The sequence below is a fragment of the Prionailurus viverrinus genome, chromosome C2 (assembly GCF_022837055.1).
Source record: "Prionailurus viverrinus isolate Anna chromosome C2, UM_Priviv_1.0, whole genome shotgun sequence".
Taxonomy (NCBI): Eukaryota; Metazoa; Chordata; class Mammalia; order Carnivora; family Felidae; genus Prionailurus; species Prionailurus viverrinus.
The window spans coordinates 14,399,875-14,417,079 of record NC_062569.1 but is presented as its reverse complement, the minus strand read 5'-3'; the positions used below and the strand labels follow the sequence as shown (position 1 = coordinate 14,417,079).

The 17,205-nt window shown below is 35.2% G+C and overlaps 1 protein-coding gene and 1 pseudogene across 3 annotated transcripts in view; one reads left to right on the top strand and one right to left on the bottom strand.

The window, feature by feature from the left end:
- AZI2 (5-azacytidine induced 2) overlaps positions 1-17,205 on the bottom strand; it is a 37,690-nt gene that overhangs the window by 19,152 nt on the left and 1,333 nt on the right. Inside the window, exons 2-5 of one of the 3 annotated variants that reach the window (XM_047876547.1) lie at positions 10,356-10,404; positions 3,007-3,227; positions 1,385-1,510; positions 812-911 (exon numbers count right to left, since the gene is read on the bottom strand). In XM_047876547.1, the coding sequence (XP_047732503.1) occupies positions 812-911; positions 1,385-1,510; positions 3,007-3,222 (442 nt within the window). In that variant the 5' untranslated portion in view covers positions 3,223-3,227; positions 10,356-10,404. Of the gene's footprint in view, positions 1-811; positions 912-1,384; positions 1,511-3,006; positions 3,228-4,315; positions 4,390-10,355; positions 10,405-17,205 lie in introns of all 3 variants that reach the window. The other 2 variants (XM_047876545.1, XM_047876546.1) reach the window with 2 other exon arrangements.
- Positions 8,995-9,396, top strand: LOC125175732 (non-histone chromosomal protein HMG-14-like; annotated as a pseudogene).

Genomic DNA, 17,205 nt, shown 5'->3' with positions numbered 1-17,205 from the left:
GTAAGTCAAGGTTAAGACAGTGATAAAAGTAAATGAAGTGAGGAAACTGAAGCTCACGTAGCTAATCACTCCATCTAGTCCCCCTAGAGAGTTTGACCATAAGGCCTAGAACATGATGTCAAAATGATTTACTGATGAACATTCCACTGCAGAAACTCAATACAACTGTATACTGACTTACTCTTGACTAAATGCTTTAGACTCCCTACCTAGAAAAATCCCCAACCAGCTATTATAAGAGAGTTCATCTCAATCTCCTATCAAAAGGTCTCCCTCAGAGGCCTACTCTTCAGTTTGGCTCATCAGAATGTTTATGGGAACAGGCCAATACCCATATTGTTCCATAACTAATTTTTCACTCCAGCATTGCATCTGCACATTTTAACAGCCTTCAGAAATTTAAAAAAAAAAAAAAAAAAAAAAAAAGGAATTGAAGGAATTGTAACTACTCCATGACAGGCGTCTAATAGCAGGCAAAAGTTCATTAGAAAGGAAAAGCCAGGACATACCAGCAGGTAAGACGTTTTGACAAGGATGGGGTTCTACTCCTTTCTTCATCTACTTCATCACAAACTAGCCCTGAATAAAAACCATCAAATTTTCTCTAGGAAAAGTGCAATTTATATCTAAGGAAAAGTTAAAAGGGGTTGATATTTTGTGAAAGCATATCAGAGAAATTAACGTAAGCCTAAAATTATAAAATAAGTTAAGGCCTTAGCATACAGATAAAGAAAACTGGTAATGGATATAACACATAAATGGAAAACTGTACTGATTCCATTATAACATTTGTAACAAATAAGTGGCATACCCTGCTGAGTTTCCACCTCTGTCCTTAGCTGGAGAAGTTCTACTTCTTTAGATTGTAGCTGTTCATTCAATACTTTCAAAGATTCAGAGTTGTCTTTATTCTAGTTAAGTAGGGAAAATGCCAAATTACATTTGGTATAATCTGTAGCTTGATATATATTAATTTTCAGGTAGATGAAAAAAACCGATTCAGGCCTTTTAAAAAGTGAGGTGGGAAAATGAACCCAGTTTTTCGCTAATCTCTCTGTCTTTCAAACTTAGGATATTATTCACTGGCTTTTTTTCTTTTTTCTTTTCATTTTTAAAACATTGACAAATCCTACTAGGTCATGATTTTTTAAAAATAAGTTAGTGGCGTTAGACATATTTAAGTCCTAAACATCATTACATACAAAGTATTTATTTTGCACAGAAATAAGTTACAAATATTACTATTAAAAATTGCTATTTTTGCCCTGAGCATGTATATTTTCAATTTTTAATTTAATAAATATAAATATTTATTTCTAATTTTAAGCTTCCTGAAGAAGAAACTCATTCCCAATATATAGATATTCTTTTTAAACCAACTTACCATTTTATCCAATTTGCTTTTCAAATTATCTCTATCAATGCAAACCTCTCGATATGCATGATAGGCCTTATTTACTTGTTCACGTCCCACAGAACTTGTTTCTTCATCTAATCGAGCTCCTATAAGCTAAGAGAATGAAATTAGAAGAGAAAGCTTAAGAAGGAATTCTACACACACACACACACACACACACACACACAGAAGCCAGTCTTCTGATGACTCTACACCTTACTTTTTTTGTAATGCAGGGATAAAGCCTGGACTATAATTAAATAAAACATTTCACTTCCAACAATTAAGCTTTATTGATTAAGAAAGAAAAAAAATACAGGTAAGTATTTTTAAAGTGCTCTACTTTATGCTTTTAATCAGTGTTTTCTGTCTTATAGCATATATTAATTCATCATACTAAAATACTACATCATTCTTTTATAGTACAAAGATGTTTTCCAAGCCAGTAGTATTTCATTTCCATCATCAGAAAAAGTGAGAAATGAAGGTATACTTGGCTTTTTAGAGAATAAACGTGTTAGTTCATTTAGTACTAGATTATTCCAGAATAGAAATTAATAGGATTATTGGTCACAAAGTACAGAACTATCTCCAATGTTAACTATACCAAATCACATTTTTCTACTTAATTTAAAAATAAACATAACTATGAACTCCAAAATGTTACCTTTTCTCACTCTATCCCAGTATATCACAAATTTATTTGATTATCATTAAAGAAAATGCTTAGGAATTCAAAGAAATCATGATTTTTACAACTGACTTCCTTTCTCGTACTTCCCCTAGATGAATCAAACTCTACCAAGCCCCATCCTACAGTTTTTGTAACAAGATAATTCATTTCCTTGGCAGCTAAGAATCCATTTCCTTTCCCTTTGGCGAAGCTGCTGTTCATAAAATACAAATAAAATTATCTAATCCAAAGAAACATAAAACTAAGTTAAAACTTTAAAACTCAAAAACAAAAATATAAGTGTTCCACTTATATGGAACTTATAGTGGAACTTTGAAGAGTTCCACTATCCAAAGTCAAGTAGATGTGATGATTTATAATGGGATCAGCTATCAAGCTTAAATATTCTATAACATTTAGGAGTGTCAGGTTTCTGCATGAAAAAGGTAAACAGGTGACATTAATTTATCAGTTGAAAGCATTATTCTGTGTGTTGAAAAACAAAAGAGAATGTTCAGGTAAAGAAGATGTATGTCAATTCTGGTGAAGACATTTTTAAACATATTAGAATAATGTTACAGGAGCTTCCTCCTTTGACACTTAATTTCCTTTGTTGGCATATAGTTTTTTGCACACATATTAACATGCTGAATAAAACACAGTTTATGAAGGTACGGCAATCTGAAAAAAGAAAAATCTATTCCAAGTTGTTATTGGAAGTTGTTATTGCTATTCCAAGTTGAATATTCTACAAATACTCATCATGTACATTATATGTAAAGTATGATAAGTGCAGTATGCCCAGGGTTTTAAGATTAGAAGTGAGTTATTCTTGGAAATTTAGTAAACCATGGAAGACAGGATAGAAAACTATTTAAAACGTCAGGTATTTTAAATTATTCTTTAAGTCATAAAATATAATAAAGATAATAATTACCTTTTCTTCCAAAAATCTTATTCTTTTCTTTAAGAAAGAGTTCTCTTTCTCTGAATCCTTAAGTCGTTTTTTGATGTCTTCATATGCAGTGACAAGGGCAAAATGTGAAGCAACAGACTCATCTCCTGAATATATTGAGATTGGAGTCACCGTATCTCTCCTATGTGCTTTTTCATGATTCAGAATGCAGATATCATCTTCTACCAGTGCATCCATGACAGCTTTTTAAAAGAATATAAAATACAAATGTCCCATTGAATAAATGAGCAAGAGAGATGTATTTAGAATGAGCATACTGGGGCAATGTTTAAAAACTCTTTTCTTTTAGAGGCAGCATAAAATACTGGTAAAGGGCATGGACTCTGAAACCAGATTCTAGGAGCTGCATCCAAGTACTACTACTTAGAGCCAGTGTGGCTTTGGGCAAGATGCTTAATCTCTCTGCCTCAGTTTCCTTATTTATAAAGTATAAAAAATCGTAGCGACTATTTCACAGAATTCATAAGAATATTAAATGAGTTGATATCTATAAAGCATTTGAAACCAACCGAAGCTATTAAGTTTTAGAAAAAGTTGTGAAACCATTTTTATGGAAAGGATAAACATTTTTAAATACGTAATACCCATTATTTTTTTCTTATCAGCACTTCCACTTACATATATAAATAGCAAGTTTTATAGCTTCCCAAACTATAAATTATCAAAAACCCCAAGTACAATTCATTACAAGACTATTACAGAAGTTTTAAGGCATGCTCCACTATATTCTTCCCATACCAGTAGTTGTTTGTTGTGCAACTGCAATAGTACCCATTAAAAAAACTTTTTAAAATTTTTTTTTTTTTTTTTTTTTTTTTTTTTGAGAGAGAGAGCATGTGAGGGAGAGGCAGAGAGACAGGGAGACACAGAATCTGAACCAGGCTCCAGGCTCTGAGCTGTCAGCAGAGAGCCCAACCCGGGGCCCGAACACATGAACTGCGAGATCATAACCTGAGCCAAAGTTAGATGCTTAACTGACTGAGCACCCCAGGGGCCCCGGAATTAACATTTCAGTACTTACCGTGTCCCAGTACCTTGTACTACATTCTCTTAATACTATCTCATTTAAACCCCTCCAAACAATTCTATGAGGTAGGTATCATCTACATTTTATAGGATCAAAAAGGTTAAGTACTCAGTCCAAGTAAAAGCTAGTAGATGTTAGTTAGCTCTGTGAGGGTGCAAGTTATGTTTGTTTTGTTCATCATTGTGTCCCCAACTCTAACACCTAAGAGAAGCAGCCAGTTACTCCATTAGTTAGGGAACTTACTTGCTCTGTACATCTACTTTTGCTGTTAGGTTCATCATTACTTCCCCATCTGAGAGTTATGTTCCTGAAAAACACTGTGGAAGGAGAAATTGTGGCTGAAACCTTTTAAGACCTCATGGGAAAAACGGGGTAAGAGGGGCTGCATATCATAAGAGAACCTAAAAAATCCTTTTAAACATTTTTAAGTTTGAAATAAAACACCAAATACAGCATTCTAAATAAAGACTGTAATGGAATTTCATGTATCTTACATAATTAAGGACTACTGAAAAAAATTTTATTTACTATTCCTTGCTTGGAATAATATTTTATTGCTGTGTCAGTCACTGTTCCAAGAATATTATAGGTGAGGAATTGAAGTAGAAGGAATTTAAGTAATTTTCCCAAGTAACATAGTAAATAATGAATTGAGATGTAAACATAGGTGATTAAACCACAGAATCCATGTTTTACTATGCCTGCTTTTCTCCAAAACTTCTAGCCTCCCTCCCTGTATCAATCAATGCCTATAAAGTCCATTTTGCTGTATTTCAGACAACATGAATATTAAGGAAAAGTGTGTGTTTTTCTGGTTCTGGTCTTCTATCACTGTATTTCTGCTTTACTGGTTTTACAATGAAAAGCTTCCAATTGTTCTCAACTAATGTTAGAATTTGGTATGCCTAGCAATTTTTTTATATCTAGGATTATAGGAGAGGTAGGCAAAAATGAATGTGTGTACTACAATCTGAGTAGGTGAAAGCTATCAGACAATTTTCACCAATACCAACTTAAAAATTTCTAAGCAGGGCCCCTGGGTGGCTCAGCCAGTTAAGCATCCGACTTCAGCTCAGGTCATGATCTCACAGTTCATGAGTTCGAGCCCCACGTCGGGCTCTGTGCTGACACCCATAAGCCTCAAGTCTGCTTTGGATTCTGTGTCTTCCTTTCTCTCTGCCCCTCCCCCTGATCACGCTCTGTCTCTCTTCCTCTCAAAAATAATAAACATTAAAAATATTTAAAATTTTTTTCTAACCATATAGGACAACTCCTACTCTTAAGTTAGAATCTTTCCCAGCCTGTCAATAGAGTCCAAAAATAAGAAAGGACTATGCTACCTACATATCCCAAAAAGGTGGCAGGTCCTTAGAACCACACTTAATTTCTGCTGCTTCTGGTGGAAGATATACTTTCTTCTCGTAATGAAGAAAAAGTTTTCTTCCTTTAATGGGGTTTACTTTTTCCTCTCTGAATTCAACCCTTTTCCAAAATAACAGCAAACATCATAGCAGTCATGCTGCTGATAGCTGAAATGTTGGTATTTCCTCTCCAAAAGGAAAGTATGGGTTATTCCCACATTGCAAACTGCAAGTATGCATATGTATATCCACATGAGATTCTTTCTCCTACATGTTATATCTGAAAAGCTTGCTAAGCAGAACAAGAATAGTTCGCTAGTTAAGTGGCAGCATGCAGTATAGTTTAAGGAGAGATAAAATTGTGCCCATCTTAGACATAATTTCTCATATCTTAATATCCAAATGAGGAGTTATTCAACTGGGATAATTTTTTCTCCAAAGAAAGTTGAAAAACAAGAAGTAAGCATAAACTGCTCTACACAATCAACACAGATGTCCTACAGACTGTGCACTTTAAGGATCAGAGCATATATGCTTTTACTTTACACAAAGTTCTAGCTAGCTCAGCTGTGTGATTTCCTATTCATTTTTATCACGAAACAATCATTTATTCAGCAAGGAAAACCCAGTGTGGAAAACAGCTGTGCAGTAAAATAATTACCACACCATAAAGATAAGTAATATATTTGAAACAAGAGAGAATGCTATGGAAATTGAGGGCTGGGAAGGAAGAGTGGTTTTGAAAGAAGTATCACACACACACAAAATGACTCTTAGTCCCATACTCTTAAGTGAAGAGGATGGTTATTTTCATTGTACTTAAAACTTCTAGGAAGGAGAAACAAGTTCAAAGACCTGAAAGTGTGGGGAGAAGGTATGAAAAGATAAACAGCAAAATGTGAAATAAAAAAACCTAACAGAAACAAACTCTCTTTATAACAGAGACTACAGAATTTGGTCCTTATTCTATGGAATTCAAGAATGGATAGGATTCAAGAATGTGAAGAATACTTACACAATATTTATAAAATGTATCTGTAACCAAATGAACTACTCAGTATTGTGCTAAGTATTTTAAAAACATTATCCCATTTAATTCTCATGACTACACTCTGAGGTAGAAAATCTTACTGTATTCATTTCACGGATGAGAAAACTGGGGCCTGGGAAGGTTACAAAGCTTAACCAAGATGAGATGACATACAGTACAAGCACTTGGATTTCAGAGCCTGAACTATCAGTATTTTACACCCAACGAATTTTCCACATACTCAGATTTGTTAAGAACTACAAAACTAGGAATCTTATGGAACGACTTTTAAGTATCTTAGATGGAAGAAGATATAATGATATAACAATGTCACATGTATAATATGATAAGTGGTCCTTTTTAGGACAAAATCAGTAATGCGATTGGCTTATTTTATATATTTAAATCTTATTTCCTATTTTGGTTTTAAATCACCACAAAGGTGCATTTGGTGTCCTCTCCAAATATGAGAAAGTATTATTTGCATTTATATGCTTCTTTCAGGTTTCATACTATTATTCCAAATATTTACTTATTGTACTATAAACATGACTTGGAAAGCACTGGAAAGCAGCATGAAAATTGCTTATCTAATTGTCCTAAAAATTATATGAGAAATAGCCATAGATTAAAACACACCCAAGGGGTGCCTGGCCAGTTCAGTTGGTAGAGCATGCAACTCTTGACCTCAGGGTTGTAAGCTTGAGCCCCATGTTGAGTGTTGAGATTACTTAAAAACTGGGGTTAAGCATCTGACTCTTGATTTCAGCTCAGGTCATGATCTCACGGTTCATGGGATCCAGCCCTGCATGGGGCTCTGTGCTGACAGCATGTACCCGGGTTGGGATTCTCTCTTCTCTTTCTCTTTCTAAATAAATAAGTAAACTTAAAAAAAAGAATACAACAACTGAAATAAAAAATACACTAGAGGGAATCAACAGATTAGAAGATGCAAAAGAATGAATCAGCAAACTAGAAGACAAGATAATAGAAAGGACCTAAACTGAACAGCAATAAAAAAGGAGGACGAGGAGGAGGAAGAAGAAAAGGAAGAGGAAGAATTTTACAAAATGAGGGTAGGCTAAGGGATCTCTTGAACAATATCAAGCAAACATACATTCACATTTCAGAGGTCCCAGAAAGAAAGGAGAGAAAGGGGCAGAAAACTTATTTGACAAAAATAATAGCTGAAAACTTCCCTAATCTGGGGAAGGAAACAGACATCCAGGTACAGAAAGCAACCAGAGTCCCAAACAAGATGGACCAAAGGAGGTCCCCAACATGACATACATTAAAGTATCATCAAAGATCAAAGATAAAGAATTTTAAAAGCAGCAACTTTGCAGGCCAGAAGGGACTGGCATGATATATACAAAGTGCTGAAACGTAAATAACCTACATCCAGGAATATTCTACCCAACAACATTATCATTCAGAATTGAAGGAGAGATAATAGTTTTCCAGACAAGCAAAAGTTAAAGGAGTTCACCACCACTAAACTGGTATTATAATAAACGTTGAAGGGACTTTAAGTGGAAAAGAAATGACCATAATTAGAAAAGGAAAAAATTTCAAGAGTAAAAATAGAAGCAAACATACAGTAAAGTTAGTACAGCAATCATTTATAAAGCTAGTATGAACGTTAAAAAACACAAGTAGTAAAATCTATTATGTCCTAAAAAAATTACTTAAGAGTAGTAACAAAATAAAAAAGATGTAAAATATGGCAACGTATACATAAAATGTGGGAGTAAAAATGAGGTTCTCTCAAAATGTGTTTGAACTTAAGTGACCATCAACTTACTACAGACTGTTACACTTAGGATGTCAAATATGAAACTCATGGTAGCCACAAACCAAAAACCTTTAAAGATACACAAAAAAAGAGAAAGAAAGCCAAGCATAACACTAAAGAAAGTTCTCAATCACAGGGAAAGAGATCAAGAAAGGAACTGAGAAAAACTACAAAATAACCAGAAGACAATTAACAAAAAATGGCACTAAGCACATACCTAGCAACAATTTTTTTTTTTAATGTTTATTTGGAGAGAGAGACAGAGACAGTGAACAAAAGAGCGCATGCATGCACAAGAGGGGCAGAGAGAAAGAGGGAGAGAGAAAATCTCAAGCAGGCTCCATGCTCAGGGCAGGGCCCAACAAGGGGTTCAAGATCATGACCTGAGCAGAAATCAAGAGTCAGAAGAAGCGCAACTAACTGAGCCACCCAGGTACCCCTATCGAGGATTACTTTAAACGTGAGTGGTCTAAATGTTCCAATCTAACGACATAGGGTGAAGAATAGATTAAAAAAACAAGACCTACCTATATGCTGCCTATAAGAGACTCACTTCAGATTGAAGTGAAGGACTGAAAAACGATATTCCATGCAAACTAAAGCAAAAAAAATCTGGGGTATGTCGGAGCAGCTTGGGTGTGGGAGGAGTGGCTGCAACCAGGCAGCCCGACTTTGTAAAGGCTCTCAGCACTCTGTGACGTGCAGGCACCCAGCATGCACCTACCCTACTGCCACAATGCCCAAGAGGAAGGTCAGCTCCACTGAGGGGGTGGCAAAGGAGTAGCCCAAGAGGAAACTGGTGAGGCTGTCAGCCAAACCTGCACCCACAAAAGTGGAAAAGAAGCCAAAAAAGGAGGAAGAAAAGGATAAATCTTCAGACAAAAAAAAAGTAAAGGGGAAAAGGAAAGCAAAGGGAAAACAGGCTAAAATGGCTAACCAAGAAACAAAAGGAAACTTACCTACAGAAAATGGAAAAACTGAAAATGAGGGGAGTCTAGCCTCTGATGAAGCAGGAGAGAAAGAAGCCAAGTCTGATTAATATCATATACCATGTCTTATTAGTAGTGGTCCCTGTCTCCCTACGTATACAATCCAGAGGAATATTTTTATTAACTATTTTGTGAACCCAAGTTCTTTAGTAGCTCCACAAACATTTTTAGGAAGGAGGGAATCCCACCTCATACCATTATTTAAGTGTAAATGCTTTTTTAAAAAGGTGAAATCATTTGCTAGTTGTTAATTTTTATTTTTTGGTACAACCAGAAAATAGTGGGATATTGAATATGGGATGCTTTGGTTATCTTGGGTGTCAGTTTAACATTCCATAGATGGGGTAGTTTTTATATCCTATAATGCCAAGCATACTAAATGGCAATTTGGAGTCAGTCATGAGTTTACTAGGTCTTGAACATCTTAAATTACTTCTATTCCAATGTTGTTTTTGACAGAATTGATTCCTAAAGAAGACCACTCCTTGATCTTGCCTCTCCCTGTCAGAATTTTGTGCCCTCTGTAACATCTTGGATTTGGTCCAGTTTTACTAGTAACTTTGCTAATGTGCTGTGCCAGACTGAAAATTTGAGTATGTAATGTATATAATATTAAATTGTGAAATAATGGGACTTAACAAGGTAACAGCATATCAACATTTGAATATATTGCTGTTAAGAAAAATTTGCCTCCAAATTTTAAGCTGAAAGGTCACTGAAATAACCTTTAGAAAAAGAAATCACAACTACATGATTTTTCAAATTGTTCAGTACATATGTCTAGAAGTGTGTACAAATTGAAATGTCTGTTCTGATCCCCAGAACAAACAATAAAAACTCAATTACGGAAAAAAAAAAAACAACAAAACCTGGGAGCACCAATACTTATCAGATGAAACAGACGTTAACACAGACTGTAATAAGAGACAAAGAAGAGCATTATGTAACTATAAAGGGATCAACCCAACAAGAGAATGTAACAATTATAAATATCTATGCATCTGACATTGGAGCACCTAAATAAATAAAGCAAACATTAGTTAGCAGACAAGAAGGGAGAAACTGACAGTAATACAATAACAGTCAGAAACTTTAACACCCTACTTACATCAATGGATAGGTCATCCAGGCAGAGAATCAATAAGGAAATGGTGTTTCTGAAAGACACATTAGACCAGATGGACTTAACACAGACATATATAGAACATTCCACCCAAAACAACAGAATACACATTCTTTTCAAGTGCACGTAGAACATTCTCCAGAATAGATCACATGTTAGGCCACAAAACAAGTCTCAATAAATTTAAGATTATAATCATACCAAGTATCTTTTCTGACCACAATATGAAACTAAAAATCAATCCCAAGAGAAAAACTGGAAAAACACAAACATGTGAAGGCTCAACAACATGCACTAAACAACCAATGGGTCAATGAAGACATCAAAGAGAAACTTAAAAAAAAATACACTGAGAAAATGAAAATGAACACACAATGGTCCAAAATCTTTGGGACACAGCAAAAGTAGTTTTAAGAGGGAAATTTAATGCAATACAGGCCTATATCAAGAAAAAAACTTTAATTAAAAAAAATTTTTTTTAATGTTTATTTTTGACAGAGAGAAAGCACAAGCAGGGGGAGGTAGAGAGTGAGGGAGACACAGAATCAGAAGCAGGCTTCAGGCTCTGAGCTGTCAGCACAGAGCTGGACACAGGGCTTGAACTCACAGACTGCAAGATGATGACCTGAACTCAAGTCGGAGGCTTAACCAACTGAGCCACCCAGGAGCCCCAAGAAAAATTTCAAATAAACAATCTAACAATATACCTACAGGAACCAGAAGAAGAACAATGTCCACAGTTACTAGAAGGCAGAAAGTAATAAAGATCAGAGCAGAAATAAACGAAATAGACCAAAATAAACGAAATAGAGACCAAATAACAATAGAAAAGATTAATGAAGTAAAGAACTGGTTGTCTGAAGGGACAAACAAAATTGATACACCTCTGGCCAGACTCATAAAGAGAAAAAAAGGAGAGAGGCCCCCAAAAAAGTCAGAAATCAAAGAGGAGAAATAACAACTGATATCACTCAAAGGCAAAAAAGATTTTAAGAGACTACTATGAAAAACTATCAACAAACTGGACAAACAACTGAAAAGAAATGGATAAACTACTGGAAACACAATCTTCCAACACTGAGTCAGGAAAAATAGAAAATCTGAACAAGCAATTACTAGTAATAAAATTGAATCATTAACTTAAAACACTCTGAACAAACAAAATCCTGGACCAGATGGATTCACCAGGTGAATTCTACCAAAGATTTAAAGAATTAATACTTATTCTCAAACCGTTCCAAAAACAGAAGAGGAAGGAAAACTTCCAAATTCATTCTATGAAGCCAGCAGTATCCTGATACTAAAACCAAAGACACTACAAAAAAAAAAAAAAAAAAAAAGAAAAGAAAACTACAGGTCAATATCCCTGATGAAGTCAAACAAATACTAGCAAAAATCCTCAAACAAAATTTTACCAAACTGCATTCAAAAATATATGAAAAGGATCATTCACCACAATCATATGGGATTTCTTCTGGGTATGAAGGATGGTTCAATATCCACAAATCAATTTAATGTGACATACCACATTAGCAAAATGAAGGATAAAAGTAAGATGATCATCTCAATAGATCCAGAAAAAGCACTGGACAAAATTCAACAGCTGTTCATAATAAAAACTCTCTCAACAAAGTGGGTTTAGAGAGAACATACCTCAGGATAATTAAGGTCATATATGAAAACCCCACAGCTAACATCATAATAGTGAAAACCTGAGAGCTTTTCTTCCAAGATCAGGAACAAGACAAGAGTGTCTGTTCTCACCACTTTTAATCAACATAGTACTGGAAGGTCCTAGCCTAGGAAGTTCTAGTAAACAAACAAGAAAAAGAAATAAAGGGCATCCAAACTGGTAAGAAGTAAAACTGTCATTATTTACAGATGACATGGCACTAGACATAAAAAAAAAAAAAACCCTGAAGACTCCACCAAAAATTAGAATAAACAAGTTCAGTAAAGTTGTAGTTTACAAAATTAATATACAGAAATCTGTTGTTTTTATACACTAATAAAAAAGTAGCAGAAAGAGAAATTAAAACAGTTCCATTTACAATTGAACCAAAAAGAACAAAATACCTAACAATAAACTTAACCAAGGAAGTGAAAGATCTGTACAGTGAAAACTATAAAACAATGAAAGAAATTGAAGACAACACAAATGAAACATATCCCATACTTTTGGGTTAGAAGAGTATTGTTAAAATGTACATCCTATACACAAAGCAATCTACAGATTTAATACAATCCCAGTCAAAATACCAACAGCATTTTTCACAGAACTAGAACAAATGATACTAAAATTTGTATGGAATCATAAAAGACCCTGGATATCCAAAGCAGTCTTGAGAAAGAAGAACAAAGCTGGACATACTACAATTCCAGATTTCAAGATATACTACAAAGCTACAGTAATCAAAAGAGTATGGTAGTGGCACACAAACAGACACAGAATAGAGAGCTCAGAAATAAACCCATGCTGACATGGTCAATTAATCTATGACAATGGAGACAAGACTAGGCAACGGGGAAAAAGTCTCCTCAACAACTGGTATTGAGAAAATTAGACAGCTATATGCAAAAGAATGAAACTGCACCACACTCTTACACCATATACAAAAATACACTCAAAATGCATTAAAGACCTAAATGTGAGACCTGAAACCATAAAATTAGACGAAAATCTAGGCAGTAATCTCTTTGTCATTAGACTTAGCAACATTTTTCTAGACATGTCTCCTCAGGAAAGGGAAACAAAATCAAAAATAAACTATTGGGGCTACACCAAAATAAACAAACTCACATGGCAAAGGAAACCATCAACAAAACACAAGGGCAATCTACCAAATGGGAGAAGAGATTTGCATATGGCGTATTGATAAGGGGTTAATAGTGATAATATGAAAACTTATATAACACTAAAAAAATCCCAAATAATATGAACAAAAAATGGGGAGAGGACCTGAATAGACATCTACCCAAAGAAGACATACAGACGGCCAACAGATACATTAAAAGATGCTCAATATCACTAACCATCAGGGAAATGCAAATCAAAACCACAAGGATATAGAACCTTACAACTGTCAGAATAGCTACTATCAAAAACACAAAAAATATTAAGTGTTGGCAAAGATGCACAGAAAAAGAGGCCCTAGTGCATTCCCTAGTGGAAATGTAAATTGGTATAGTCACTGTGGAAAACATGATGGAATAGAAAAACACATATTCTGGAATAGAATGGAATAGAAAAAAAACATTTATAAATAGAAAAACCGTATCACTCCGTAATTCCCCCCAAAAATGGAAACACTAATTTGAAATGATATATGCACCCCTATGTTTACTGTAGAATTTACAACAGCCAAGATATGGAGACAACCTAAGTGTCCATTGACAGACAAATGGATAATGAAGATACGGTACACACATACACACACAATGGAATATTACTCAGCTATAAAAAAGAATGAGATCTTGCCATTTGCGACAACAGGGATAGACCTACAGGGCATCATGCTAATGAAATTAAGTCAAAGACAAATCTTATATGATTTTACTTAGATGTACAATCTAAAAAACAAAAGAACAAAAGCAGAAATGGACCCATAAATACAGAGAACTAATGGTTGCCAGAGGGGTAGGAATGAGCATAGCATAATGCATATGGTTGTTAAATCAGTATATTTTACACCTGAAACTAATATAACATTATATGTTAACTATATTTCAGTAAATAAATAAAATAATGGAAAACAAACAATAAACAAAAATAGTGACTGCTAGACTGCACTGCAGATCTATGCAAGTCAGTATATATAGATATAGATATATATACATCTATAGACATATCTATATGTATATCTACATATAGATATAGATATATATCTGGGATGAAAATGTCAAACTGAACTTTCAATAATCATCCCATATGATTTTAAGTCCCTATCCAATTTGAGAGTCATTACTCTACAAAGTGGCTATTATGCGATTTATAGAATTCCAACTGTAACTAGTATTATTAAACAATTGTGGGCATGGTTAGTTTTATATTATCAATTGGTAAACAACACCTAACTTTTGCATGGAGATTTTGTTTTTAAAATTATAGAAAGCAACTTCATTATCTCTCTCGTCACAATAGTATAGGAGAATCAGATAGATTTACCTATAGGAAATATATAATGCAAATATCTTATATATTTGGAATTAAACTGACTCTTCTTAGATGTTTACATAAGAAAAGTACAAATTAAAAGAGAATTAAAAAGGGTTACGGTGAAAGATGTTGAGACAGTTATTGCTGAGAACAATGAAATTCCCAAGAATGATTAAAACGTGTTCTGGTCAGCCAATCCCAACATGAGGGGCAGATGATTCTACACTATCAATAAGCAAAGCTCTCTACAATTCAACTCCATTTTGAAATGATCTACCCAGAGACAGCAACATATTCCACAGGTAAAGGGCTTGGTCCCACAAGACTGCCCTCTACTCTGGACGCTAATTGTAAGCCTAGGTTGTTACCTGTGCTTCCGACCACACAGATACATAGGTCCTGAACAAAGCAGCTCTGTCCTCCTGGAGTTTGAGGCAGGCACAGTGGCATGTGAAAAAGTTCTGGGAGCTCTCTGAACCCTCTCCTCTTTAGGTTTTCACAAAGGCTTCCTTACACAGAAATGATTAAGCCATTGGCAATCGATCCAACTTTCAGCTCCTTCCCTCTACCAACCTTGGTGGGACTGAAAGCTCCAACCCTCTAATTACATGGTTGGTTTCCTTGGCAATCAGCCCCATCCTTAGTTGCTGTCCAAAGTCATCTCATTACCATAAAACATAGTTTCAGTAAACAGGGACTGGTTATGAATGAGAAGACACCCATTTCACCTTCATGGCTCTGAAGCAACTTCAGTAAAAGAGGTTGTTAAGTGACCAAATAGGACAAAAGATGATCCCATACCTCTTACCCTCAGAAAATTCCAAGGGTTTGGGGAGCTGTGGGCCAAGAACTGTGGACAAAAGCCAAATACATACGAGAAACATATTTTGGCTATCTAAATGATCAAATATACATTTCTTATAAATCACAATATTGCAATGATAATGGAGAAAGAGCAACGTATTTGCCACATAAGGTGGGTAAAAAGTAGCAAGAGTACTTCCTGAGGCTAAGGGAGAGACCAAGAAAAAAACATTCAAACACTGTAAGCATTATTCTAGAAAATCCTAAATTGCAATCTTCACTACAGTCAACATTAAGAGCCCAAGGTGAGACATGCTATACATACGGGGTTGTGAGATGTTAGAAAACACAGAAGTATCTTCTGACACCAGGCAGGTCTTTTTTTTTTTTTTTTTTTTTTTAACTAGGAAAACATAGGATTATCCTGTCATATTTCATCATCATGGTATTTACCATATCCATCGCTTACCATATGCCAGGCGCTAGTGCTTCCACAGGCATTTTCCAGCTTCTTAGGAAGGAACTCTCATCCTAATTTATAGCCAAGGTCTTAAAAAAATTAAATACCTTACCTACAGCTACATAAGTAATCAGTGGCAAAGCTGGGATGTGAACCCATATAAGCTTTCTGCTAAATCTGTGCTCTTAATACAACATTCTGAGAGACAATACAACATGGATTCGGATTTTTTCTAATAAGAATCTGGAAAAGGCAGAGCTCAGTGGTAGAAAGAACACTGAGCAGAGATTCAGAAACCCAGACTCTAGTCTACAGTCTGCCACCTTGATTACCGACAGGTTTACCTCTCTCGATCTAAATTTTCCCACCAATAAAATGACAGAGTTGAACTACATCACTAAGATCCCACCTTCCGAAATCGTGAAGGCAAAATTTAATGCAGATACAAAACGGCAACCTAAACAACAGACCGAAAGAATTCACATTTTTTCCAGAAACTGACTAAAAGGTATAGTACAAACCTTCCCTCAGATCCACGCCAATCTTGGCTAGAAAGTTGTTATCACCACCACAGATGAAGAAACTTAAGCTCCAAAGAGGTGAGGCTCATCTCCCTGTAGTCGTACTGGTGGTATGCGACAGAGCTAGGGTTGGAATCGAGAACTGTTTACCTCTTTTCCTCTCTTCTATATTGCCTCCTGAACTGAGCCTCAGATTTCCACCATCCGTCTACTTCTGAAAAGCTAAATTATCCCTAAGCCACTTCATAGGATCAGTCAAGACACTATGGGGCAAAGATTAAGTCTGATGGAGGCAAACGGACCAACACTTACTCCTCGTTCCCCATTTTTAATCAAATAATGAGGGGCAGGAATGGCCTACCTAGTTTACAAAGAAGAGATAATCAAGTGCCTCTTTTCAAGAGACTGTCACTCTACGCATCTCAGCGCTCAAATGTCCTACAACTCAGTAAGTGCCCCAAATATACTCAGCATCGGATATACAATATGAACAGCTCCGTTTTCGTTTCTATAACCCTCACTGAGTGTCACTAAACTGCAACAGTCCAGAAGTAACACTTACGACTAGGGAATCATAAGACTTCCTCAGGGTTAGCATAAGTACAAAAAGCAATCGACTTTTTATTCTTTTCGTAAAGCAACACATCTCAATGGAATTGAGCACTTATATACATCAAGTGTTATTAGTATAGCAGTAATTACTCTCCAATAGTGATAACAGAACTATAATCCAGAATATAAATACCACAAGAGAAAAAAGTAAATTACATTGGCTTTATTACTTCATGGATTAAGAAAAACCTCATCACATTTCATACAATCATGAAAATGTTGTGTTGACAATAGTTACCGATGGTTTACGGTAGGTCAGGCAGCTTTTAGGGGAACTACTTT